This window comes from Enhydra lutris, unplaced genomic scaffold, assembly GCF_002288905.1.
Source record: "Enhydra lutris kenyoni isolate GAN:26980312 unplaced genomic scaffold, ASM228890v2 scaffoldscaffold37, whole genome shotgun sequence".
NCBI classification, from domain to species: Eukaryota; Metazoa; Chordata; class Mammalia; order Carnivora; family Mustelidae; genus Enhydra; species Enhydra lutris.
The window spans coordinates 27,585,328-27,612,543 of record NW_019154121.1 but is presented as its reverse complement, the minus strand read 5'-3'; the positions used below and the strand labels follow the sequence as shown (position 1 = coordinate 27,612,543).

Below are 27,216 nucleotides of genomic sequence, written 5' to 3'. Positions count from 1 at the left end.
TTACCAGTTTGATGCCTCTCAATATTAGGTTGATCCATATGAAGTTGCCAACCTTCAACCATTTTTGACCTGGAAAAACAGCAATTTCTTCTGAGTCAACCTATTACATGTGCCAATGAACTATATATAATTGCTTTGTATGTTTTTGTACCATAGTGTTCTACCTCACATAGGATTATGCAGCTTATTTTTCTACTCAGCTAAATGGCTTGATTTTTTTTTGATAGAAATCAAAACAGATTTTTACCACTGTTTCTTAAATGCTGTTTAATTTTCCGGTTTGGATTTTCCGTGGCTTTAGTAATTCCCTAGGGATGAGTATTTCGGTTGCTTACAGTTTTCCCTTGTAGTCTTTAGACTTATGACTATAAGTTGCTTTATGGTTGAGTCTATAATAAAATAGTAGTACTGTCCATTAAAACTGTTCTTAAACTTCTTTGCAATGAAAAATATTACTCTTGTAATATATTCTTTCTTAGTTATTCTTTCAGTCATTCCTCAAGAACAACAATACTATTACTTTCTATTTTGAACTTAACCTATTCTGTTTCAGTCTGTTGTTCCAGGCTAGATTGTAAGGGAAGAGGACTGTATTTTAAAATATTGGCATTGGTCTCCCTGTTCTCTTTTTTAGTAACTAATGTAGATCTTTTTCATTATAAGCATTCTGGAAATAATTATTAACAAGCCAGTGGGTACTTAGTTGATTTGGTGAAATTTAAGAAATGAACATCCAGAAATGAATATCTGTGGTTGGTAATATTTTGGCAAAGACTGAAATTTTGATAAGTTATTCAAAATAATATTTTAAAGCAGTGCTGTCCAACAGAAATATATGTATATCACATACACGATTTAAAACTTTGTAGTAGCTACATTAAAAAAGAAAAGAGGAACAGATGTCATTTAACTTCAATGTATACCTTTTGACCCAACATATCAAAAATTTTACTATTTCAACATGTAACATATAAAATGTGTAAAATTGTTTATGAGCTATGTTTATGTTCTTTTTTGTTTGATACTGAAGTCTTTGAAGACTGATAGGTATTTTTACTTCCAGCACATCTCAGATTTGACTAGCCAGATTGCAGGTTTGAGAGTCACTAAAACGGAGTGATACAATTTACATGTAGGTATATGTATGTATAGATACAGAGGCATATACACACACAAATATAGTACAGTTTCTTCCATTTGTTCATTAAAATTTCTGGCTATGATCGTTTATATTTTCTCCGTGCTACTGATCCATGGGACTTGTAATGCCAAAGAGCACATTAAGTATGCACAGTGTCAGGACTTACACCTTTATGGTATTATCTTGGCAATAGTAGTCTCATTTGGGATTATTACGCTGGGCATCGGCAGAAATTGTATTTTGAGTGTGAATCCTCCACGTTTCTCAAGTGTCCTGCACACGGAAGGTGTGACTGTGCCCTGTGTTTTGCTGCTTACAGGTGTCTGCTGCAGATGTTTCATCCAACAAGGACGAGGAAGAAAACTCCATGCACAACACAGTGGTGCTGTTTTCCAGTAGCGACAAGTTCACCTTGCACCAGGTCTGAGCTCAGTTACGGCCCCCGCTTTTGCGCCCCTCTCTTCCCCTCCGCGGTGTCCCGTGTGCGCTGAAGCCACTTCCTGTTTAGCTTTAGAGCCGTATTAGCTAAGAAGGTAATTAAAAAAAATAAAACTAGTACATTGTTAGCTGAGTCTCCAGCCTAAATTATTATGTTCATGTGTTTTTAATTTCAGGATATGTGTGTAGTTTGTGGCAGTTTTGGCCAAGGAGCAGAGGGAAGATTACTTGCCTGTTCTCAGTGTGGTCAGTGTTACCATCCATATTGTGTCAGTATTAAGGTAAATACACTTGAATTTAAGTCAGTTAAAAATGTGTTGAAATTTGATCTGAGTAGTGTCATGCTGTTTACATTTCTTACAACTAGTTTTTGTTGAGATCATTAGACATACGTGACAGTATTTAATATTTAAATATTGCCTTACAAGTGTTAACGTGAAAAAGTTAACTCCTCTACAAATCTGTGGTCTTAAATTGTAGTGGTTATCCTGCTGTCTCGAAAAACCAAAAATAAAAATGCATGTCTTTAAAAGATACTTTATATACTTATTTGCTAAGGCATAAAGTTTAGTTGATCCATTTGTCTACTGGTAATAAAAAGTTGACATCAGCCACAGAACTTAATAGAAATCCCTTCACTCACCTGGTCTCTTCCCCATGTTCCTTCTTCTCAACCCTCCCTTGTGTATGAAAGGACATTTTCTGTTAGGCTTCCTGGATCAGTGGGTTGGTATTTTTAAATCCGTTTTGGAGCAATTTTGGCCATTTCTTCATGTTTCTTTTCTGTTCCCCACAACCCCCTTCTGAAATCTTAGTTGTATGTGTACAAAATTATCTGATACTGTCCCCAGATCAGTCTCACTTTGTCGATTTTTCTGCAGTTGCTTTTCTCTCTGTACTTTGGTTTGTATAGTTTCAATGACATCCCCCAAACTCACTTAAAAAAGAAAGAAAAGTAAAAAAATATTTATTTGTTTATTTGGGAGAGAGCGCGAGAGCCTGAGCGGGAAGGGCAGAGGGAGAGAGAACTCAAGCTGACTGTGGGCTGAGTGTGGAGCCTGACACAGGGCTCAATATTCAGACCCTGGGATCATGACCTGAGCCGAAACAAGTAGTCGGACGCTCAACCAGCTGTGCCACCCAGGCGCCCCTCCCCAAACTCACTTTTGTCACGCGGGGTCTAATCTATTTTTAAGCCCATCTGGATTTTTCACTGAGATGATTGTATTTTTTTAATCACAGTTTTATTTTACAAAAGTTTGTTATCTTGCAGTTTAAAATTTTTTTTCTTCATCGAGTTTTTTTCCTTTCAAGTCCTTATTGTGTATTTGTTATTGTTAATTCTACCATGCTTAACATTTCTCATTATTTGTATTAGCTTATTATTACTAGTATTAGCTTATTGCCCCTTACAAGGATCTATATATTTTTTTAATTTAGTAATCTTTGATTGGATGTGGCAGTTGTACATCTTGGCATTATGTCGTGGAGAGTTTGGATTTTGTTCCTTTAGAAAGTATGGAGTGGTGGGCAGTTCTGTAGACATTCGAGCCATTTGAAGCTTCTCGAGGCTTTCTGGGGCAGGTCTAGAGAACCTTCACTTTGAGGTGTTCTCAGAATTTTTGGTCTTGGAACCATTAACAGTCTAAAGTTACTAAGGACCCCATAGAGTTTCTGTTTATGAGAATAATCATTATTGACCACCCTTATAGAAATTAACTGGGAATATTTGAAACATAAATATATAAGCATGTTTGTTAGGATATCATGTAATGATGGTTTATATTTTATATATCTTGTAGCCTCTGCAAAACATCACTGTAAGTGGGTTAAAGTGAAAAAGGCAAATAACATCTTAGCATCATTTTAAAAATAGTTTTGCCCTCACCCACTAGGGTTTCCTAGACCGCACTGTAGTGACGGCTTTTCTAGCTCGAGTTTAATCTGAGACATGAAGTGTGGCCTTCACGACATCTCTGCTGAATTCTCCCCGTATCCTTCCCACCACGAGCTCCCCATGAGCCCCTCACGAGTGTCTTTTTACTTTGACTGTTTGAGATTCAAATGTCTTCAGCGTTGTGTGAGCTGTTACAGTTGTTCAGCTTAGAAATGCCGAGTAGCTGGTCTTTGTCGTGTCCTTCTTCGGCTTCCCGTATATGCAGCTCGATGTTCAGCCAAAGACGTGAGGGAAATTCTGCGTGGACATCTAGAGCTCTTTCTCTGCACTGCTCCTTCCTTTCTAGGACTCTGTCCTGCCAGTTGCAACAGCCTCCGCCTCCCAGAACTCCATCATGTGCCTAAACTCAGTGAGGCCACTGTGCTCTGCTGGAGTTCTCCGTCCCTGGGCAGCTGTCCAGAAACGGTCTACAGCAAAACATTGTAGGACTCACCTCACTTGTTCTCTCTTCTCAGAAACCACAGTCTTGTACTGCCTTTTGTTCAATATCTGAAACAAGTGATGAATGCATTTTGCCCCGTTTGCTGGTATTTTATGGTGGGACAGAGGTCTCATGCCAGGTACTTCGTTGTAGTTGAAGCAGATAATCTCACAGACTATTAAACACATCCATCAGAGCTTACAAAGGAAACCCTGGGTAATTCCTTTCTTGGAAGAGCTTCCGAAAAGACTAAACCAGTTCAGTGGAAGGAAAAAGAAAGTTGATGGTTGAGCTCTGCAAACTCTGCTGGGAGCTGGGGGGGCCTTTCCATGAGGGGAGGCTGTCCAGATGGGGCGGAGCTGCAGGGAGCCTCAGGCTTGGGAGGGAGGCGGTCGGACAGACTGACTGGAGTGGTTCGAATGGTGGTGGGCATAGTAACCAGACTGACGTGCGTGGGAGAGTGAGTATCGCTGAGTAACCCGAGAATGTGGCCGTAAAGGGCCACAGGGTAGGTGTCTGTGAAGTAGGAAAACTTAGTAGGAATGAAGACACATGATAGCTAGGCTCTGTCTCCCACTCTATCTTCATCTGACCGTTCCTCTGAGCCGGAGATGGTCAGTCGTGTCCCTCAGGCCAAATCTGGTGTACTGCCTATCTTTATAAACGAAATTTTATCGATACACAGCCATATTCTTTTGTTGACATATGTCTTCTGTGGGCTTCACGCTGTCGTGGCACAGTTGAGTCGTTCACAGACCATGTGCCCTACAAAGTTCAGAGTATTTACTCTCTGGCCCTTTCTAAAAGAAGTTTCTAAAAGAAGTTTGCTGGTGACTGCTGTAAGCCACCCTGCTCCTCCTGTCCTAAGCTCTGTCCTCCGTTGGGTAAATAATACATAATTTGATAATCTGTGAGTAATTTAAAAGCATCAGTAGGCTAATCAGACTAATAAATCTACATACTTACGAATCAAATAGCTTTCAGAGCCTTACGATGATTGGCTGTCCGCTGTCCTGCTTGGCCTCCGCGCTTCTGTCCTGTCGCCCAGGCATCTGCTTCTGACCCTTGCAGGGCCTTCTAGGAGTTGCCTTGAAGCTCTAAGTAACATGCTGTTGCTTCTGCTGTTTCTTTGTTTGATTTTGTTGACTTTTTGCTATGAATAAATAAATGCCAATTTAGGTCTTAAAATATACCTCTCCTCCCAATATAGTTGTTCTACTACATTGAGTCAGCAGTGTTGGTTATGACTCAGTACGTGTTCACGGGAGACCTAAATAGTTTACTATGGCTTTGTCTTGGAATTTCTAATAGCAAAAATAATACAATGATTCATGAATCTTCATTAGTTTTTGTTGTTGTTTGTTTTTATGTACTGTAGAAACATCCTATCAAATTATTTTGACAAGTAACTTTTTCTGGAAAAAGTCCTGCCCACTCCTGACACTCCCCATTTCTTTCTCCTCATCTGTGCTGCTAGCTTCCAGATCTGTTGCTCTTTCTTCAGCTCCCCTGGGCTGAGGTCCTTTGTTGGGGTCATTGTTTCCCACATTGCACGCCTTCCTGGTTCTTGTTGTGGCCCTTGTTTCGTTCCTCACATCTTTGACTTCATTCAAAGAGGTATTTGGGAGATGAAGTTTGAGTCCTTGTATTCCTGAAAGGTATTCTCCTTCCACACTTAATTGTTTGTTTACTTGGTTAAGATTTGTATCTTGAAAAGTATATTCCTGTAGAATTGAAAACTATTACTCTGTTTTAGTGTTCATAGTTGGAAAGTTTGATGCCATTTTGATAGTTATTTTTTACTTATTTAGCTCTTTTACTTTCCTCTAGATAGCTTTTAGACTTTCTTACTCTCCATGATCTGAATTTTTATTCTGTATTTTGTTTGCTCTTTCAGTAACATACCTACTTTGTGGTCCTGTCTTACAGATTCTGTTTTTTTGAGAGTTTTCATTTGGATCCAAGTTCATAATTGTACATGGAATGGCTGCTTTGAGGAGTTTGTCAGAAGTATAGAGATTCTTGGGGCGCTGGGGTGGCTCAGTCATTAAGCATTTGCCTTCGCTCAGGTCATGATCTCAGGCTTCTGGGATCGAGCCCCACATTGGGCTCCCTGCTCGGCACGAAGCCTGCTTCTCCCTCTCCCACTCCCTCTGCTTGTGTTCCCTCTCTCACTGTGTCTCTCTTTGTCAAATAAATAAATAAAATCTTAAAGAAGAAAAGTACAGAGGTTCTCAAACTTTCCTGCTAACTTAGACCTTGTGACAGAGGAGACTAAACAGAGCAGTGATGAGCATCAGAAGTCCCACCGTCATGGCTTGAAAGCCTCCAAGATCATGAAATGTCCTTGGGATGTATTTTCTTGGGAATTTATGATTTACTCTAAATTTTTTAGATTTTTAAATACTGACTTTAATATATAGATCCTTTTGCAATGTATACAAGTTTTAGAAGTCTGAATTTATGAAACATCACAGGTGGAAACTAGGCCAATACATTTTCAAAACTTGTATTAACAGGAAAGGGGAAGTATACTTGATTTCTTCAAAACCTAGTCGCCGCCTCTGTAAGTGGACATAAAGTCTGAGGACGAGGTGGTTAGGCTTTCGAGTATGTTCTGCTTTCTGTTACTCTGTCCCATCGGGGCCCTTGTGAAAGTACATGTCCCCACGCCTGGGTTGGGCCGCTGCTGGTGCTCAGTACGTGTTACTTGATTGGCCCTTGCCTGCTTCCTGGTACACCAGCGCCGCGTCCTCCTGTGTATGACGTATGTGATCATGGAAAATGGGGAGTCGGTTAGTATGTCAATCACTCGGGTCGGTGGTTTCTTTTACAGATCACTAAAGTCGTTCTTAGCAAAGGTTGGAGGTGTCTGGAGTGCACTGTGTGTGAGGCCTGTGGGAAGGCGAGTGACCCCGGAAGACTCCTGCTCTGTGATGACTGTGACATAAGCTACCACACCTACTGCCTTGCCCCTCCTCTGCAGACCGTGCCCAAGGGGGGCTGGAAGTGCAAATGGTACTACAGGACTTGCCTCCCCCTCCTTAGCCTCTCAAGTGTACAGCGTTCCCACAGTTCTTAAAAATTAGCCGCACCCGCTTCATTGCCTGATAAGATGTTGAGTATGGTAGATACCATGCCGCCTCTCAGAAAAATGTTCCGATTTGCTTTCAGTGATTCCCCCTATTCTGTTCTAGTGTGGCTTCTTGATTATAGTAACTAAATAACTATGTAAATAAAATGAGACTTGTTGGGGGGTGTTGGGTTTCAGGTGTGTTTGGTGCAGGCACTGTGGCGCGACGTCTGCGGGTCTGCGATGTGAGTGGCAGAACAACTACACACAGTGTGCTCCCTGTGCAAGCCTGTCTTCCTGCCCCGTCTGCTGTCGGAACTACCGAGAAGAAGACCTTATTCTGCAGTGCAGACAGTGTGATAGGTATTGTGCTACTTTTTAAATTCCTTTATCTCTTGCAAGCGTTTCTCTTTTAGATATAGCAAAAGGGAATTGGAAAATAACATTCTCCGTCTTAAATTTAAGAAGCAAGACTTTGCTTTCTAGATTTTCTGTCGGCTAGAAACTTACACAAGTTTCCTGTTTTGTACCTGCAGTTCCAGACAAAGATTTTTAACTTGAGGCTTTTAAGGGTTTTTTGAATTCTTTAAATTAGGTACAGAATTATTGCCTGCATTTATGCATTTTTCTGTGAAGGTTTTTTTTTTTTTTAAGATTTTATTTATTTGTCTCAGAGAGAGAGTGCACAAGTAGGCAGAGGCGGAGAGAGAAGCAGACTCCCCGCTGAGCAAGGAGCCTGATGCGGGACTTGATCCCAGGACCCTGAGATCATGACCCAAGCTGAAGGCAGCGGATTAACCCACTGAGCCACTCAGGCGTCCCCATGGAGAGTTTTTGAATCTTTTATTAGATTCTACAAATGGTCTCACACATTTTATTTTCCTTAAGCTACTTTTTCTTACAGCTCTGGATACTAAATGTCCAGATGCTGGGTATGAGCTCCCCGTCCTTGGTAGTATGTGAGCAACTTCAAAGTCAGGAGTGTTTTCTTTGGTTTTGGTGGTATAGTCTTGTGCTTTGTTCATAGTCAGCACTGTACATGTAGTATTAGCCGTAACATTATTTCGCCAGTAATACAGGGTTCTCAGGACTCTGCCTAGTGATTCTTTGTTCAAAGGCAAGGTAACTCCTTTTTCCCCGTGAGCATTCAGCCTCAAACACATGAGCTCCGTCTGTTCCACAGTGGGTGCCCGTCACACGGAGCCCAGACACGCTAGCCTGTTGGCAGACGACTTCGTGCTTCGCAGAATTCCTTCATGCTCGCCCTCACGAGCTTCTGCTTCTCTGATGCACTCACTGTGGGATCTGAGGGCACTTAACCCGCCCTCCATGTGCTTTTGCTTCCTTACCAGTACTTGATCGCTCTCCTTTTCTGTGGCTTATTCTCAGCTCTGAAAGTTTTTGCGGGTCGGGAGCTGTGGTCAGGAGAAGGGGCAACATTGGAGGAACATCCGAGCCTTAGGGGCTGTCGGTATGGCAACTGCCAACTCCTGCTGCAGTTCTGTTTTAATGTGCAAAATATGGTATTTTTAGATGGATGCACGCAGTTTGTCAGAACTTAAGTACTGAAGAGGAAGTGGAGAATGTAGCCGACATTGGTTTTGACTGTAGCATGTGCAGACCCTACATGCCTACATCAAATGGTAAGAAAATACCGTGAACAGTGGGTCTGTGCTCCTGTAACGCCCTTGCGCTGTGCTGTCCATACCCAGGGAGTGGACTTGCCTCTCTTTTTTGTTTTGTGAAACAGTTATCTGGACAAGTATTTTATGAAAAATAAGTTCTTTTAGTTGTAAATATTTTCCCCAACTTAATATATTTAAACAATTGACTTCCCTAAGGAAAATAAATTAAGCATGTGTTGTAGATACACAGTGTAATTTTCCCTTCACGACCCATCATCTTGTAGTTCCTAGGAATACGTAGAAATCCGTGTGCTGCTGCTTACCTGGGCCTCCGTGGTGCGTGTGTCCTCCACTACTTCTCCCCGGTGTTGTTAAAGACAGTCTTTAACTCTATTTAGTGTTTTAAGTGTTTACTTCAGTGAAATGGGTACAGAAGTAGAATATTTATATGTAAATCCTTCAGTGTTCATTTTCTGAAAAAATTACAGTTTCTTTTTTTTCCTTTTCCATTTCAGTGCCTTCCTCAGACTGCTGTGAATCCTCCCTCGTAGCACAGATTGTCACAAAAGTGAAAGAGCTAGGTAAAACCTGCAGCCCCTTGCTTCTCCGTCCTTTACAGAGAGCACATGCGTGCTGGATCACTGGTACAGCCGCATGTGCCGCGAAACGCGCCTATGTCGTATGCGTGTTCAGCCCAAGTTCCCTGATGTTGTAAACCGTTTCTGTGATTGACATGTGTCATGTGCATCTTACCCAGCTTTCCTGTGCCACTCTTCCTGTCAGTCTCAGCACAGCAGCAGTGAAATGACCACCCAGAGTAATCATTGACCCCATACGTGCTTTGGTTTCATTGATGTATCACTGCGCTTAGTAACCACTTAGCAGAAAGTAAGGCCTGGTTATCGAACAGTGACTTTTTTTTTTATGAGAATTAATTCAGTGTCTGACTATTTTTTTCGTAATGGATTAACTAGGGTGGTGACTCATAGGATATTTTTGTTAAACCATTGTTCTTTTGTCTAATTCGTTTGGTATCGTTGAATACAAAACCATTTGGACAGTGCAGAAATGTTAGTGGACTGCAGTTTTGTCCATTTAAACATTTGCAGGATTTCTTCTTACCGCCTCTCCACGTCACTGGTTACACTGGTACTTGGCTCCCCACATGGGCTTCAGTAGTATTCTTGTTCCTCTTACATAAATTGATCCTCACCTTTTAGTTTGAAAACATAGTCTGGGAAAGGCTCATAGTACGTAGCAGAAGCATTACTTTTAGTGTCAGTGCTTTCTTTCTAAATCCTTATGTTGATAGATGAGGAGAAAATGCCAGGTAGACCTTTGTAACCTTTCTGCTTATAATCCCAGGAAGTTCAGCCACTCTTTCTTAGTTTCAGTTGAGCACAGTGAATTACTTGTGCATTTCACAGATAATTGCTTTATAGTCACAGTCTGCTCACGAGGTATTTTGGAATAGCCCTCAACTTATCAGTGCAAATCAAAGTGAGACTTTGAATGTATATCCTTGGGATATTGTAATTTTAGATCCACCCAAGACGTACACCCAGGATGGCGTGTGTTTGACTGAATCAGGGATGACTCAGTTACAGAGCCTCACAGTTACAGTTCCCCGAAGAAAACGGTCAAAACCAAAGCTGAAGTTGAAGATTATAAATCAGAACAGTGTGGCCGTCCTTCAGACCCCTCCAGACATCCAGTCAGAACATTCAAGGGATGGAGAAATGGATGATAGTCGAGGTAAGACTGATTTATTTTCCATTCAGTATGTTCACAAGAATGAAATAAAATCACTTATAGAATACACATGTTTTATCTCAGGGTAAAATCTACTGACTTAAGTAACCCTTGATATGACCTTGACCTTTCTAAGTGAGTTGTCTGCATAGACTTTTCAGATTTTCGTCCTTTCACATAGTCTCTAGAACAGACTTATTTACATTATAGAAATCTCCAGGAACACCGTATCTTTGAAGTATGACCTTAGATAGGTAGTATGTGAGCAACTTCAAAATCAGGAGTGTATCCCTAGATGGGGAAATTGAGAGGGCCGCATTCTAGTTTGCTAGGTGGCAGCATGAACCTCAGATGCCGTGAGCTCAAGTACCGTGGCTCAGTTTAAGTAGAATGTGGTCCCTCCGTTCCTGCACAGAAAAACCATTATTAATGTTCAAGTGCACATTGATGTTCACAGATGTTCATCATAAACGTACCTGTTTATAACTATTTTTTTGATCACAGGAGACACCAAGGATTTTATAGCTGAATCCTTGAAATGACAGAATAATTTTAGTATTATTAAATTCACTATGAGTCACATTTTTGCTTATTTCTGAAGATCACCACAAGCTTGTGTCTTTTAGGTTGGTTGTTTCTTTTCAGCTGACTCGAAACAAAGAAATAAATACTTCTGTCCATCACATTATTCAACGGTATCTGTCAAATCCTACTCTGGGCTGGGTGTTGGAGGTCATGTCAGTGAACAAAGCAAACGAAATTCCGTGCTCATGGAACTTACTTTTTAATGTTAGAGAAAAGGTTACTTTCAAAAACAGCACATAATAAATGAGTTGATTACAATGTGTTTGGCAAGTGTTCTAGAAAAACTAGCATTGGAGTAAGAGGAATCGGCGTGCGTGTGGTGGTGGGAGGCATCAAGTAAATTGGAAGCAGTAGGTGAGCACAGACGTGGGAGAGGTGAGTGAGAGGCCACTGCATTGTCTGAGGGAAGAGCATCCCAGACAGGACGGGGGCCAGTGCACAGGCTCCAGGCAGGAGTGTGCCCAGCTAGCATGTTTGAGGAATGTCATGAAGACCAGTGTACCCAGCAGTGAACAGAGGTGACAGCAGGAGGTGCAGAGATCGGGGTAAGAGGTGAGAGAACGCATGACTCAGTTGGTCACACAGAACCACAGGGTTGTGCCTTAGGAGTTTACATTTCCTGTGGATGGACTGGGAGGTAATTGGAGGTTTCTGAGTGAATAGTGGCTTAGTCTTCCTCCAGTTTTTAAAAGCACACTTGGCTGTAATGTTCCTAGACTACCGGGCCCAGGAGTTGAGGCGCGTGGGTCTGTCGGCGGCTGTTGCAGGAGGGAGGCGAGGGATCGCTCTGGCTGAGGGTGGGCGTCTTTTACCAGTTAGTCCTCACCTTTCCTCCGTGGTGGTGTGTTTGGGTCTGTGGGGTGGGGAGAAGAACTTTCTGATGGTTATGTAGAACTGATGTTCAAACACTGTGAAACAAGGAGTCTGATTTTGAAGTTTAGTGATTTGTGGGTTGTGAAGAAATAGTCCGTAACTCTGAGGAATTGATCATATCACCATCAGCCAGAGTACAGTGGAGAGTTCCAGTTTCTGTGGACAGTAGGTGTCTGAAAAGGGATTCCATGTTTACTCAAATCTGAGAAATGCTGCATTTCGAACATTTCTTCACAGTACACATTAATTCCCAAAGTCTGAGATTACAGAATCTTTTAGAAGGTTGGCAAAACAGCTTGTCAAAAAGGCCTGAGAAGGTTTTCCCTTTGACTACTGTTCTACACCACACCACCACGGGAAACGATGTTTCCAGATTGAGGCAGTCTGAGGGCACATCCCCATAAAAATAACAAGTAACCTCATGCATGATGTTACAGATAAATACATAGTTGATTCCACAAGAGTCTGTAACGGCCAAGTGAACTTGGGGTGCTCCTGAAATACTGTTAACAGTGCCGTTTGTTGTTGCTTTTGCTAGCTGTCCACTGTTCAACAAATGTTTCTTCAGGGAAGTAAGTTATAAACAGTTACCTTAGCATGTCAGAAACAAATTCTTTGTGCAACGGAAGCAGGCTTTTTTTCTAATAAATAAAAGTGTCACTTTCTCCCCTACCCTCAGTTTTGGATAGTGAGGTTTTGATAACGAGGTGATAATTACAGTTATAGTTGGACCTCGGGAGAGGGTTCTAGGCTAGAGAGAGACAGCCTTAGGTCCTGAGCCTGAAGATGTAATTGAAGGGAAGGGAATGATTGTTAACTGCAAACTGATTTATAATTGTCTTTTTGAGCTTTCTCTGTGTGTTTTCCCTTCCCTGATGCTGAGATTTCATTTCCTGAAAGCAGTGTATGAAGCATCACGAGTTCTGTGACTATTTGGAGCCTTTTCCATCTTTTTCTAGACTTGTCCCACCTACTGGGATGCCCAGTTAGAGTGGCTCAGTCGCCACTTGGCCTTGCATTTCCTATTACACAGGAATTCTATATTTGATAGATTTTTCCAATATTATCTGTGCATTTCCTTTTTTGTTTTTTTCCCCCCAGAAGGAGAACTTCTGGATTGTGATGGTAAATCAGAATCTAGTCCTGAACGGGAAGCTGTGGATGATGAAGCTAAGGGAGTAGAAGGAACAGAAGGTGTAAAAAAGAGAAAAAGGAAACCATACAGACCAGGTATAGTCCTAAACGAGATATTTTAATGTAATCAAACTTAGATAATTTAAGAAAAATATAATATCGAGGGCTTCAATTGTAATTAAATACTCGAGATGAAAGGTAGTTCCTTAGCAACTCTCCAAACTAAAACTTGACTGTAGAAATTGAAGGACTGAACTACTTCAGTATGCTTTTGAGGTAGTTCCGTAGATGGAGTATGTGAGTATGATTTACTTCACAGTAAATCATTATTTTAATGCCTTATCCCAGATGTGGTCCATTATATTAAATGCTTTACTACATTGGCTTTTATGTGTACTTGTACTTTTAAACCCACTTACTTATTTTTCCCTTGATGTGTCCTTCTGAATCTTCTGGTTTTCAGCATTTGTTCTTAATACTTGTTTTTGAAACTTACTTCAGTGCTTATGCAGGAGCCAGTAAATGTACAATTAGAAGGTAATACAACAGGGTTCCTGTGCCTCCTAAAATTTATAGTTCAGGTAGTGTATGACTGATAAAATTCTCTCTTATTTCCTCCCTGCCTCAGAGGTGGAGGAAGAAGCTCTTTTGCTTGTCAGATTTTATTTGCCTTACTAGAAAAAAATTACCGAACTGGTCACAGTGCAGAGTGTATCTAAGCTTTCTTCAGGCGGTTTATTAATGTCTATTTGCTGGTCACATGAGACATCAGATGGCATCAGTTCAGTCTTTATCCTTCTGACTGCTTGTATGTTATTGATTAGAGTTCTAAATACCTTGTGATGTGCCAGGAGACACTTTCTCACTGTTGTTTGTATTCTGCAAGACCTTTAAGGTAACGTTCCGGAAGATGGGCTGCATCTATTAACAAGGACCTAGATACACTTCACCCTAGTCACTGTATGAAAATCATTTCATTTCTTCCTAATTAGGAGCTTTATAACTACACAAACTTTTCTAGATGCTGCGAACTCCTTCTAGGAGCTTACATTTATTGTGGTTTTTTTTTCTCTCTGTTTCCACCTCCCATGGAGGTCATCCTTGTGACTGAGGGACCCGTTAGGTCACAGTGCATTAGATGGCTGTGTCCTGTGACGGAAACTGTTAGCGTTGATTATGTATCAGACACTGTTCTATGTACTTTACGTTTGTCAAGCCATTTAGCCCTTATAATATATGTATGAGGAGGTGCGGTGCTAGCCACTGTCCCTGTCTAACAGGGAGGGAACTAAAGGACTGGAAAATTAAATGACTCACCCAGAGTCCCGTAGTAACGAGAATTACAGTGTGGCTCCAGATTCCGTGCTTTGAACTGTGGCGCTGTGTGTGTGTCATGTCCAAGAGCCTTCACCAGACATGGTGCCCCTGAAGTCATACTTGATTTTGTTTGGATCGTTCAATTTCATGTGAACTCTCCCGCAGCTAATGTAATATGAAGGATAATATATGAGTTACTTAATTTTTGTTAAACAAGTACAATTTACTGTAATATTTACTTTGACACTGGTGAGAAGAGGAAATGCGTGCAATCTTTCTGTGCTATAATAATGTATGTTTATACCTGTTCGGTTAGTGGTAAGCTAACCATCAGTAGCTTTGACCTCTTTTAATTTGCTTATTTCTGAATTCTTGTATTGCACATAAAAATGATTATTGATTTAAATTAGCCCATATTGAATTTGGGAAATGCCTCCAAGCAATTTCACCCTACTTAGTACAGGGAGAAATCAATTATTTACAAAGTTACCCAATTTTCTTTTTGGATAGGTATTGGTGGATTTATGGTACGGCAAAGGAGTCGAACTGGGCAAGGAAAAACAAAAAGATCTGTCATCAGAAAAGATTCCTCAGGCTCTATTTCTGAGCAGTTACCTAACAGAGATGATGGTATGGTACTGATGCTATTTGATTTACCCTTTTCTTGCTATCCCTCTTGAAAAGAACCATCCTAAATAATGCTGCAGTCACAACCTTGTTGTTTCTTATTGATCAGGGATGTGAGAGCCTGTAGAGTTCACACCTGTAATACAGAAATTAGGTGTGGTAAGGAAAAGGTTTAAGTCCAGTAGAGTATATTCCTCTGAGATTTTTTTGAAACAACTTTCTGTTTTTCTTGAGTTAAGTACAAACATTGTAGGGACTGGATCACTTAGTCACACTTGGTGCTTCCCGGTCATCTCACAAAAGGCAAGGCCCTTCTTAGCCTGTCTTGTCTCCTTGGTACGGAGTTGGAGACTTTAGACTGTTTTGTCGAGAGTGACAGCCAATGCAACAATTTTTAAGAAAATTGTATACTGTTTTAGAAATATGTTTTCCAGTAACTACTCTGTCGTCCTCACATAGATCTTCAGAGAAGGCGAAATCATTGCTTAAGCCATAGCTTGAGAACTGGTTCTGATGAGCACGTTGTGTCAGTATGGTCGCAGTCTGTATGCTTTATGCATTTTAAATGCTTTCTGCAGGATGTGAAGGAAGGAGCTGTTTCCGGAATGTGCTCTGATTAGAGTTCTTCCATTATTACGGGGTGCGGTTTTGACCTGTGGATTAATGAAATTACAAATTGTGTTTTTAAAAGGAAGAACCAGATGGTCTTAAAGGACTTTCTAACATGACTTACAATGGCTGTAAGAAGCCTGAAGAAATAGGATACGTTCACTGAGACTGGTTTTGTGTTTTGCATCTTTCTGTATTCTGTTCTCTAATTTTAGTTCTGTTAGGTCAGTATTTTATCCCTTAATACGCGGCATTTGGAGTCATCTGGGGAGTGTTTATTACATTATGGGTTGTTTCCTTCTAGTTTCTCCTTACGGCTCGCTCCCCCTAGTCTCAGTGCACTGTTACTTCTGTGTGTCCCGGTGATGCAGGGTAAAAAGGGTTAACACCTTCGAGCATAGGGTTCTCCTGTGTGTCTCTCCCAGCCCTTCTGGAGCCTCATTTCACTGTATTTATTGTCTGAGATACATACACACATGTAATATATTTACAGTTTTTTTTTCTTACCCTGAGCTCATATTCTGTAGAACGTTCTCTCAACTTTTTTGAGGACCGAATTGAAGGTGGCTTGTTTCAGGGACTATGTGCCGCTGTTACCAGAGGAGCGAGAGCTGCTCCTGCCGTTCCCGGGACTTCTGCAGCTGAAAGAATTTAGCTTAAATTCTTGTCTTGAAGTTTTTGGTCCACCTGTACGGCTTCAGGTTTCGCACACATCAGGGCTGTCCTGAGTTTACGAACTCTCGGGGAAGATTCCGGGTTTTGCATTTCTGCCCAGCACCAACTTCCATGACAAGATGACGAGCCTCTTTCTTTGCTGTTGGTGGTGGAGACAAGGAGGGGAGGGCTGATAGGTGGGGGTTGGGGGGATGTGTTTCTTGTTGAACCACCCCTGAGCATCCTTCCGGGTCTCACCTTTATAGGAGGCACCTCTGGCTAATCTCTCTGCCTTGTGGGGGCGGATTTAAACTTTGTTTTCTAGTCCCCAGTCCTCATGAGGCTCTGAAAACGGGAGCTCAGACCCACTGGATTTTAGCAAAATCATGGAGAGCTTTACTTGGTTCTGTGTGTATTTCTTTCTGTGGTTCCTCTTTTACCTGAACTTTTTTGGTCTTTGAGGATTCTTTATTTTCTGGTAGATTACTCTACACTTAATAAGGTTGTTTAAAGAATGTTTATCCACCATTTGTAGTTTTCAGAAGAGTCAGTCCACTTACATATTCGGGTAACAAAAGTGCCTTCACTGGTTTCCAGAAGGGGTGTGCCGTTTGCCTTGGGAGTATGACCCTGTCATTTGAGTGCTTACCTATCTGCTTGAAATAGTGTACTTAGTTATTTGCTAATCTCATAGATCAAAATTTTGTTTTCTTTCCATTTCTGATTATTTTAAGATTGGGCATTCATAGCATATTTACGAGCATAGTTTTCGATAGTAATATATTATTACAATATATGTGTACCACAAAAACCCAATTGACAATAAACCCCTGAACTTGGAATTGCTTAATTGAAGAACACATGTTGTTAAAAAGACTTTTGTTGAATTTGCCTGATAAACTCTACAAAAAGGTTGTTTCTGCTAAATTGCCTTTAGTATACGAGTAGCCATTTTCCCCAGACTCAGGAGCATGTGATTTTTCATTATTTTAATTTTTAACACACTGTTGATGTTAAAACCATTTACTGCTCTGCAAGTAAGGAAATACTCCTTAAGAGACAATAGTAAGTCATATTGATACTAAACAGACATGCGTTGTATTTTTAATGATACTTAAAACTTACTAATAAACTTGCTTTGACATCTTTTTGTGAAAAAGCGTGTTTGTCAAGTCCTGCTGTATACCTTAAACTTACAGTGTTGTATGCCAATTATATCTCAATAAAACTGGAGAGAAAAAAAGAAAAAGCTTGTTTGTTTATATGGATCTGAGTGTATGTTGCTAAGCTATAAAGTTACTTTGGGTGGATTTGTCTGAACACTTTAAATACCACAAACTTACAGATGTGACTGCTGTTTCAGGCTGGAGCGAGCACTTACCAGATGCTCTAGTTGACGAATCCGTTTCTGTTACTGAAAACACTGAAAAAATAAAGAAGAGATACCGAAAACGGAAAAATAAGCTCGAAGAAACTTTCCCTGCCTATTTACAAGTAATGCTTCGCTTTACATTATATTGTGTAGTTGATTAACGAAAGAAATGTGATGTATTGAGTTTTGGAAAAGGTTTTGTTACTTTGTTAAATGTTTTACTTGTTTTAATTCGTTATTATAAGTGCCTTTTTTTTTAACCTTTCAGAGGCCCAGAAAATTGTACCTTTTTTGTGTCTTGATACTATTCATGAAGTTCTTTTTTTGTCCCAGTTTTTTTACTTCTAAATATTTCATAAGACATAAAAGGACATTTTGAACTAGGGAAAGCTCATTCTTCCAAACCATTTGCACCTGTGTGCCCCCCACACCCACGTCCCATGGACAGACAGCTCCCTCGGCCAGTACAGGTCAGAGTGATACATTCAGTGAATAAAGATGGCTTTATAGCAGCCAAGTTACTGCTTTAACAACTGTTCACCACTTTAGAGACCAGTGATCCAAAGCTTTAAGTGGAATTGGTTTTGTTTTCTAAAATACACATCAAAAAAACATCCCTCAACGTGAAGACGTGGTTTTCTAGGTGTAGGCTGCACGAAAGAGAATTCTCTCCAGCTGATCTGTAAGCCTGAAGTCACAGATGAGTTCCAAACCACGCGATGCTGTCTGGAGAAGGCCCGATACTAGAGATAGGGCGGGGCTGGTCCTCTGCCTTCAGGTGTGGAAGTGGCATTGGAGCAGACCATCGCAGGGTCTCCATCTGGTCTGTTCCTCCCACGGAATAACGGCCTACAAAGATACTGCTTTATTGCTTGAATTGCAGTTATTAGTTTTTTACCTTTATTTTCCAGTTGGCTCTTACTGGTTTTAAAATACATACCCATTCAGCTAGCATCCAGCTTTTTCAGTTTTCTTTTTTGGTAGATTAGAAGTATAAAAATCAAATACTCATTTGAGTAAAAATGTCTTCTGTGTTTAATAAAACTTTCAAGCATAGTGTATAGTATGTAGTAATATATATATATATAAGTAGAAGTTTTTATTAGCTAATATCTTAAGGGCAGTGACCATTTTAGAGTGGGGCCTTTAAGGCTGGAGTGGCGTCCCGGGTTTGAATACCACTGTGCTACTAGTTAGCGATTTGATCTCATTCTGTCCGCCATCTTTGTGCCCCAGCAATGTTGGGAGATTGAATAGGAAGTATGAACTTGTGCCATACATGTTGGCTTTCTTTAATAAATGTTTTATTTTCCCCAGATTCCCTTCAAATACCCATTCATACTAACTGTGTACCCCCTTTTTAAACATGTAATAGTCAGGAGATCTGGCCTTTCATCGCATCCTGTTTGGTTCCTCTCATCCCCTTCCCCTCCCTTTCTTGGGAATATTGAGCACATGACCTGCTTCTCCACCTCTGCCTCCTCCTGCTGACCTTCTGAGAGTGCTGTATGTAGGCACGGAGCCTTCTTCAGCTACTTATGAACATGGGAAAATACTTCGGAAAAGAGCTTTAAGAGTAGTGGATCTGATTTCCTGATCACTGCTATAATCTTGATCTGTTGAGCTGGATTTTTTCTTCTGCTGTCCCTCAGTATCACCTAACCTTTCTTTGGGCAGGGGGATGTGAAGGAATCCTTTGTAATGCTGCTGTTTCTTGGACATCTCGTGGTAGCAGGTTGTGTTTTTCCCCAACTGAGGGAATACATAGTGATGAAAGCCCACAGGAGTTCAGCAGCCATTTCCCAGTTTTCCTTTATTAATCTTAACAGTATCAGGATAAACTGTAAATATGTAATCTACCCAATAGAAATATTTATGTGGTCTCCTAAGACCTAGTGCTGCTGTGTGACCTTAGGAACCCCTGTGGTACATTTAAAATCTCCAGTTTGTTCTGGGAGTCACATTATGAAATCTGAAGCCATATGGAGCCATTCCTTTATATAAAGTTAACAGAAAGCCATCAGATTGGTACGAATGTTAACACCGTTGCTTATAAATAGCACTAAAGTCGTCCTGAGTCACTTAAAGGGAAAAGGTCTCGCTAATCATAGTCTCAGACTTCCACCAAAGGCATGAAATAAATGATCTCTCAAGTTCCAAGATGCTCTGCCATTCTCGGTTTTTCCTCACGATAAACACACTCTTGAGCGGATCAGACTCTACCTGGTGCTCTAACTCTGCTGATTTTCAGATTTTTCTTAGTGAAACAGCGTGTTCACTTAAAAAATGTGAAAATTTCAAATCAAATAGATCATCACCTCTACGAGATGTCACATACCTCCTTCCCCATCCCTTTGCAGAAGTTAGCATTATTAACAGTTCGGTGTTTATCCTTTCAGAATTCATTCTATAACTTATTTTTGCCGAGTGGGAATAGTCTTGGCTTGTATTTGATGTTTTGCTGGACACATCACTCAACTTGCCTTAATACTGTATTTCAGAGCTTTTCTTTGACAGCATAGCTCTGCATCCTTTTAAAAAATTGATGTGTTTTATAGTTTGGGTATCAATAATTTGTTTAGTCATAATGCCTTTGACAGACATTGAAGCTGCTTTCACTTTTGGTATTGTAAAAAAATGTTGCAGTGAACCTTTTCTGTGTATGTGTCTTTGGCGAGAGTGTGTTAAGTGTTGAGTTTCTGCAAAATTGTTTTCTACAAAGGATCCTTCTTCTAGACAGGACCACCTTACAGAAAATAGACTAGAGCTTCTGCTCTGGTTGTTGGGTTGAAGTGAAGGGGGGGGGGGCGGGTCCCAAGGGCTTCCTTTTGTCCTTCTTACTGATCCTTGAAAAGTTTTGGAGTGATTCTCTAGTTGTAAGCAACTCATCTTGAAACACTGGTCTCTTGGGTAGAGGAAGTATATTGAAATGGAGAAATGTTAATATGAGAAAGTGAATAAAAAGCCAAAAGCCTTAATACTAAATTTTGTGCACATAGTATGGTTCAAATGACTATAAAAAACCCTCTTCCAGATTTACAGCATGTTCAGTCTTTAATGTGGCTGTGTGAATCAATATGAGGTTACTAAATGTACCTGAAGTATGTAAATATTAAAGCTGTAGATCAAACCCTTGTGTTATTCTCTGCAAGTAATCTATAAATACTAATAATATTCACGAAACTTTAGTTTTTTTAAAAATATGAATCAGTGCCAAGAGTATTACAATTTTATCAGTTTTTAAATTTAATTGTTCCCTGATCTCCTGGAATTAACTGGATTATTATGTTGCAGTTCCTAGAAACATGTTTGACATAAGTGTGTGATTTTATTTGCATAATTTTATTTGTCTCCAGTAAAACTACAAAAACATCTTTTTAAAATAAGGGGCAATCTGTATAAAGCAATTGACAGGTTATTTCTGTATTTATATATTTCTGTATTCAATTTCTGTATTCTTGAATATCAAGTTTTTGTGTTATTTCTGACTTCTTGTCAAAAATGGCAGAATTACCTGTTAGCATTTTAGAATTATATAACTAAATCAGTCATTTTCATATGTGCTTATCTTTATCTAGGAAGCTTTCTTTGGAAAAGATCTTCTAGATACAAGTAGACAAAACAAGCTAAGTTTAGATAATTTGTCAGAAGATACAGCTCAGCTTTCATATAAAACAAACATGAACACAAATTTCTTGGATCCTTCCTTAGATCCACTGCTTAGTTCCTCCTCAACTCCAGCAAAACCCGGGACTCACGGTATGTGGAATAATTTACGATGCGTTCTTTATCATGTGACACTTGGATTCCTTGTAAGAAAGCCTTTGAAATGCTTTAGTTCGGCCTCATATGCTTTTAAAAGTCGGCTTCTTTGAAGTATAACATACATTCAGTAAATGCAACTACTTGACAGGTCTTTAGGGTTTGGCAAATAAATTTGTCGGTGTAACCACCGCCGAAATCAAGTGTTGCAGACGAGAATGCTCAGCTTGTAATATGCTAAGGATAACGTAAGGAGGTGTGATTTTGCCATAGTCGGTGAGTAATAAATGTAATAACCTTTGATTTAAGTGGGATGGGTTTTTGTTAATTACATAACCCAAGGAAATGCAGAAGACGGGAGAAGAAAAGAAGAGCGCTGCAGCTGGGGCCCGGCTGCCAGTCTGCGCTAATTCAATGAAATACAGTGTGTTAAATCACCATTTCCCACTGCTGACCGTTTGGGCCAGATGAGCCTTTGTTGGTGCATTGTGGGGTATGTGGCAGCATCTCTGTCCTCGTGTCGTGATGACCAGCAGCATCTCCAGACACCGCCAAATGTCCCTGCAAAACTGCCCCTGATCGAGAACTACTACCTTACGTAGAGTAAACATGGGGGCTGTTTAGAAGCAGGGAAAGGTATGAGACATTAATATGCTTATAAAGTGATATTAAGGCTCTGAGAGTTTAACTAGTTCAGTATGTAGAAATGATGATCACAGAGTTTCTGCCCCACTTCTAGATTTTTATCTTACTATCAGTCGTATATTAATGTTTTTCTGACAACCTTCCCCTTTTACTATTGATTACCTTTTTTTAACTCAGTGAATTTGATAAACTCAATTTGGAAAATGATCTTAAGGTGACCTTTTACTGAGAGATGACTTTTGATATATTACAGCTCTATTAACTTGGCATTGCCCTGGATTGGCATACAGGCTTCTATTTTAACTTCTCAAAATAATTAGAAGCAGTCTTACCCACTCTTGCACACATACAAGATGTCAGTCTTATTGTTGGCAGTGGGGAAGTTAAAACACTGGTCTAAATTAGGCCATGGTTTTTGTTTATCTTAGGAGATCATTTTACTTTTACTTTAATTCTGTTGCTTTAAGCGCTCACCTGCTCTTACCAAGTCAGTATATTGTTATTAGCGAAAGACTTGTGGATCCTTCAAATAGTATCTTAATGGAAGGCTATCTTCCTGTAAAAATTTTGACTAGCCATTTAAAAACTTAACTATAATTTACTTTCACTTGAGTTTTTATGAAGAAGAGAACTGAAGTTGGGCAGAAGACATATTGTGGCAGGAAAAACATTGATATATTCACAAAACTGCAGAGAATGGTTCAGTTGTGAAGCCAGAATGGAGAGGACCAGAATAGTACCTGTTCCAAAACCCAGACTGAATGGGACATTCTCTGCAGCTGAACTACTCTGGCCTTTCTAATAGGGGAGCTTATGAGTAGCAGCTTGTTGTATCTCATTCAGTATAACCTGTCACATCATTTCTAATGATTTGTTGGTAAGATAGAAAAATCCCTTTCTTCAAGTAGGGGTGAACTTTTAAAATATTTTTGAAAAAATGTTAGTTGTAATTTATGTAGTAGAATTCCATTGGTTTAATAACACACAGAATGCCTGAAATAATTCAGATTATTTTCCTGAAGGTGTCTAGAGAAAACACTATTGAAGTGATTTTATTTCTCTAAAAACTTTACAAATATTTGGGCACTTAATTTATCTTAGTTTTTGGCTTGAAAAATGAAAGTATTCTTACAGAATCTGTTTGAGAAGTATGTTAAGTGGGACAAGACTATTTGTGTCTTACAGGGATATTTTATCTAGGATCTTACACATGTTTTATGTCCCCTCCCCCCTTTTTATAAAAAGTAAAAACACAGTTGACAGGGATTTAAAAATGCAGATGTTTCTTAACTTATATTAGTTATTAAAGCTAGCCTTTTGTCTTACTGATGAGTCTGGAAACCAACTTTGGAGTCCTCCTTGGCTCTGTTATCTGACACTGCGCCCCGGATGCGCCCACAGATTTGTCTCTGCTTCAGGAGGTAGCCCAGAGTCGACCACGTCTTACCTCCACTCCTCCTCCTGCTCTAGAGTGCCTGGCGTGACCACCTCTCACTTGACTACAGCAGCAGCCTCTTGATAGGTCTCCAGGCCTGCCCTGCTGCCAGCGCTCCCTACGCCCGTCTCCCCCAGTCTGCGTTTTCCCTTTCAGATATCACTCATGTCCCCTTCTAGCTATCCACCTTCCAACAAGTTCCCGTTCTGCTTTGTGTTTCTGAATAGAGCTCAGCCTTCACCACGACTTAGAAAACCATATGGAATCTCACTTTAGCTGCTTTTTATTTCCTACCCCCTCCTTCCCTTCATTGCTGTAGTCAACCACACAGACCACACTTGGCAAAACCCCTCCTGCTTCCTTCTTTCCGTCTGCTTTTCCCTTTGCCTGGAGTGTTCTCTCCATCTTTATGCATCTTACTCCCTTACTCATTTACATCAATCCTTGGTCATGTCCTTTAAATGGTCTTCCCTGACCACTTTATCTAATACTTTATCATCTCCACATCTTATTCTTAATCCTTTGTCCTTACTGTTATCTTCATAGCACATACACTGCTGTCATGTATTTGCTGGCTCCCTCTGAGAAAGTGAACAAAGTGAGCGAGCACTTGTTTTGGTTATTCTGAATTCCCAGTGGCTGGGACAATGCCTGTTAACGTAATCCATAGACATGATTCTGTGGGTCCGGAAATATTTTTGAATAAGTACATGAATGATTAATCAGTATTAAGATCAAGGTTGGAAGTAGGCATCTAACTAGATGGTACTCCTTTATATTTTACAAGGAATTTCTAAATGCATTTGACTTTGATATTTATCTTCCGTGTCTTATTTTCTAGATGTCACTTTTAGAAATGTCACTTTCTTAATGCATTTTTTTTTTTGCTTTCTTAGAGCATTCTATTTTACTTTTATTGCCTTTATTTCTCTTATTGGTCTTTAAGTTTTATTGTTAACAAACAGTCACAAAACAAAAGTAGTCTTAATTTTTAATGTTTTGTTATTCAAAACATAGGTGTGTGTTTTCTTTGAAAAATTCCGTACTTTAGAAGTAATAATCTTACGATTCTAGCATTTAACTCCGTATCTGCTATAGTCTAGATGTTTAGTGAATGGTTGAACGAGTGAGCGTGTTTTAGAACTTAATGTCTAGGACAATATTGAGACTTTAAAAATATACTTGCTATGCTTAGGTACGACTGATGACCCCTTAGCTGATATTTCTGAAGTCTTAAACACAGATGATGACATTCTTGGAATAATTTCCGATGACCTTGCAAAATCAGTTGATCATTCAGGTATCTATGTCTGTATTTGTCTAGTGTCTGTTTTATGATATGGTGAAAGGCGTGTGTGTGTGCTCGTGTGTGTGGAATAAGTTTAGTCTTCTCTGAATTGGAAAGAAAGTTTGTTTTGGCTTTGTCAACGAACTCATCATTTTATTTGATCTACCTCAGCCCCTTTGCTGTAGGAGAGGAGATAGCAAGTTAATTTCTGTCATCTTTCTGATGGCATCAGACTTCAGGCTTGTTGCCCTGCAGTCTTGCTGTGTCCTGTTTCTTCTTTGTTTGCGTGGCTCTCACCTCCCGCTCCTGTGGTAACCCTCCATTTATTCGGTTTGGGTCTTGTAGGTCTTCATTTATGCACTTTCCAGGTTGAGAGCTCACCTTTTCCATTTGGTAAGAAACTGAGCCATGGATGACGGCTGACTAGACGTAGTCTTTTTATAGTGATTTCAGCTGAAACAACCTGTAGGTGCATGCGTACTGTTAGAGTGCTAATTTGTCACTAATCCACCCTCGCTTTTCCCTTTGTGGGGGCAGCTAAAGCGCGGTACAGCTGTGCTGGGCTTTGGATGACTTTGTCACTAGTTCTTTTGTTTTTTTAATGAATGGTTTTTATTCTTCTTATTGTGTAATTTATAGTATTACCCACATGTTATAGAGTTAGTTCCTAATCCAAGAGTATATAAGGGCAGACTAAATTTTAGTTTTTAATGGTAGTAGTACTGAGAGAGCATGATAAAGTAGATGATAGACCACTTTTCAATGTGATTTTTGCCTGGAAACCAATTTGTATGAAGTAAACCATGTTATGTTATAAATATAATCTATATCTTGTTTTGTGACTACAGAATATTTCCAAAATATGATCTGTGGTCGAAATTATTCACAGAAGGATAACATTGACTAAACATTGAGAATTTTAGAGCATTAATTTTTGTGAAAGTCTGTCCCTCCTGTGTCACACACTACAGATGATTGTTGAACTATACATTGGAAATTACTATTTCCAAGCTAAAGCAATCACTTACATATTAAATACTACATATCAAATCTTCTTGTAGATAACTATATTAATGATGTAGTGCTTATTTTTGGGGGAAGTTTAGAACCACGTGCGTTCTTCTGTTCCTCAGGAAATGTATTTACTTTGATTAAACTTTAAGTGGCACCTAAGTTTACATTGTGCCTGATTTATACCGATTGACCATTCAAATTGATACAAGAACCATGATTAATTTAGAATTACAAACTTTTCATTGCTCTGTTTTAATCATATTGTTGTATGTTGATGCAGGTAAATAGTGCTGTGCATTTTATTTGAGTATTCAGAATTCACTTGTAATCTGTTTACTTTACTCCTCTAGCCGGAATAGATATTGGTCCTGTTGCTGATGACCCGTCCTCTTTGCCTCCGCCAAGTGTCAATGCAGGCTCCCGACCATTAAGTGAAGAGCAACTGGACGGAATCCTCAGTCCTGAGCTAGACAAGATGGTCACAGATGGTAAAATATTTGCCCCACATCTAGGCTTTCTAAAAGACTTGAGTAAATATGATTTTCAAAGATTTCTGCATGCTTCTTTGTCATTGAACTTCTCTCGTGATCATTTCCGTGTCAAATGCTGTATTGTGTCAGTACGTTGACGTGGAAGTTGTTAATATTTGTGTTTCTTTGTTTTATCCTAGGAGCGATTCTTGGGAAGTTATATAAAATTCCAGGTACTCGTTTGTCTACTTCGAGTCTATGAAAATGGCATTCCATGTACTTGGGCTCCGATAGTCCTTTGCTTTAATGTTACTCTCACTGTCATTCTGTGTCACAGAGCTTGGCGGGAAGGATGTCGAAGACTTGTTCACTGCTGTGCTGAGTCCTGCAGCCGCTCAGCCGGCCGCGTTCCCACAGCCTCCCCCACCCCCAGTGCCGCAGCTGGTGCCCATACACAGTCAGGGTACGTCACCTCTAGAAAAGTTTCGTAAGTACCCTCGTGCAGTTTCTCTGCTGTTGCTGAAGCAAATCAGCCTTGTCCCTTAGAAACAAGGTATAGAAACCGAAAGCAGAAAACCCTCTTTTGTGGCAATGGAACAACACTTAATTTGAATTTATCTCAGTTACTCCCTTACCCCCATGAACTTCCCCAGCCCTCTGGGATCTACTTTGTGACCAGAGTTCTTTTGCTGTCTTTACTGGCAGCTCCCCTTCAGTCGGCCCTTCCTGCTCACACGTTTGGAGACTGACCCCCCGCACCTGGCTGCCCGGCCTCGGCTTCCCTGTCGTATCCCGAGTCAGCAGATCGCCACCTGCACACACGGCCCCATCTTTCCATTGTGGCAGGTGGCACACTGTGGATGCCTGTTTGGATAGTTACGGTTTTTCCTTGAGACCGTGAGCTCCTTGAAGGCTGGGGTCATATCTGTCCCCATCACTGTCTGTTCCCCCATGGAGTGTGTGCTCAGCGCATCCTTTCAGAGTAAATCTGTCACATTTTTCCACTGTCAACTTTGGATCTCTA

General features: G+C 40.2%; 1 protein-coding gene across 10 annotated transcripts in view; it reads left to right on the top strand.

Moving 5' to 3' along the window:
• Positions 1-27,216, top strand: part of LOC111154508 (lysine methyltransferase 2C) — a 267,678-nt gene that overhangs the window by 186,899 nt on the left and 53,563 nt on the right. For 8 of the 10 annotated variants that reach the window (XM_022514139.1, XM_022514140.1, XM_022514141.1 and 5 more), the window contains exons 17-31: positions 1,461-1,562; positions 1,756-1,860; positions 6,794-6,975; positions 7,229-7,393; positions 8,564-8,673; positions 9,171-9,236; positions 10,198-10,410; positions 12,967-13,095; positions 14,827-14,946; positions 17,570-17,700; positions 21,157-21,337; positions 24,616-24,720; positions 26,073-26,210; positions 26,393-26,425; positions 26,530-26,679. In XM_022514139.1, coding sequence (XP_022369847.1) covers positions 1,461-1,562; positions 1,756-1,860; positions 6,794-6,975; positions 7,229-7,393; positions 8,564-8,673; positions 9,171-9,236; positions 10,198-10,410; positions 12,967-13,095; positions 14,827-14,946; positions 17,570-17,700; positions 21,157-21,337; positions 24,616-24,720; positions 26,073-26,210; positions 26,393-26,425; positions 26,530-26,679 — 1,930 coding nt within the window. The remainder of the gene's footprint in view (positions 1-1,460; positions 1,563-1,755; positions 1,861-6,793; positions 6,976-7,228; positions 7,394-8,563; positions 8,674-9,170; positions 9,237-10,197; positions 10,411-12,966; positions 13,096-14,826; positions 14,947-17,569; positions 17,701-21,156; positions 21,338-24,615; positions 24,721-26,072; positions 26,211-26,392; positions 26,426-26,529; positions 26,680-27,216) is intronic. The other 2 variants (XM_022514145.1, XM_022514147.1) reach the window with 2 other exon arrangements.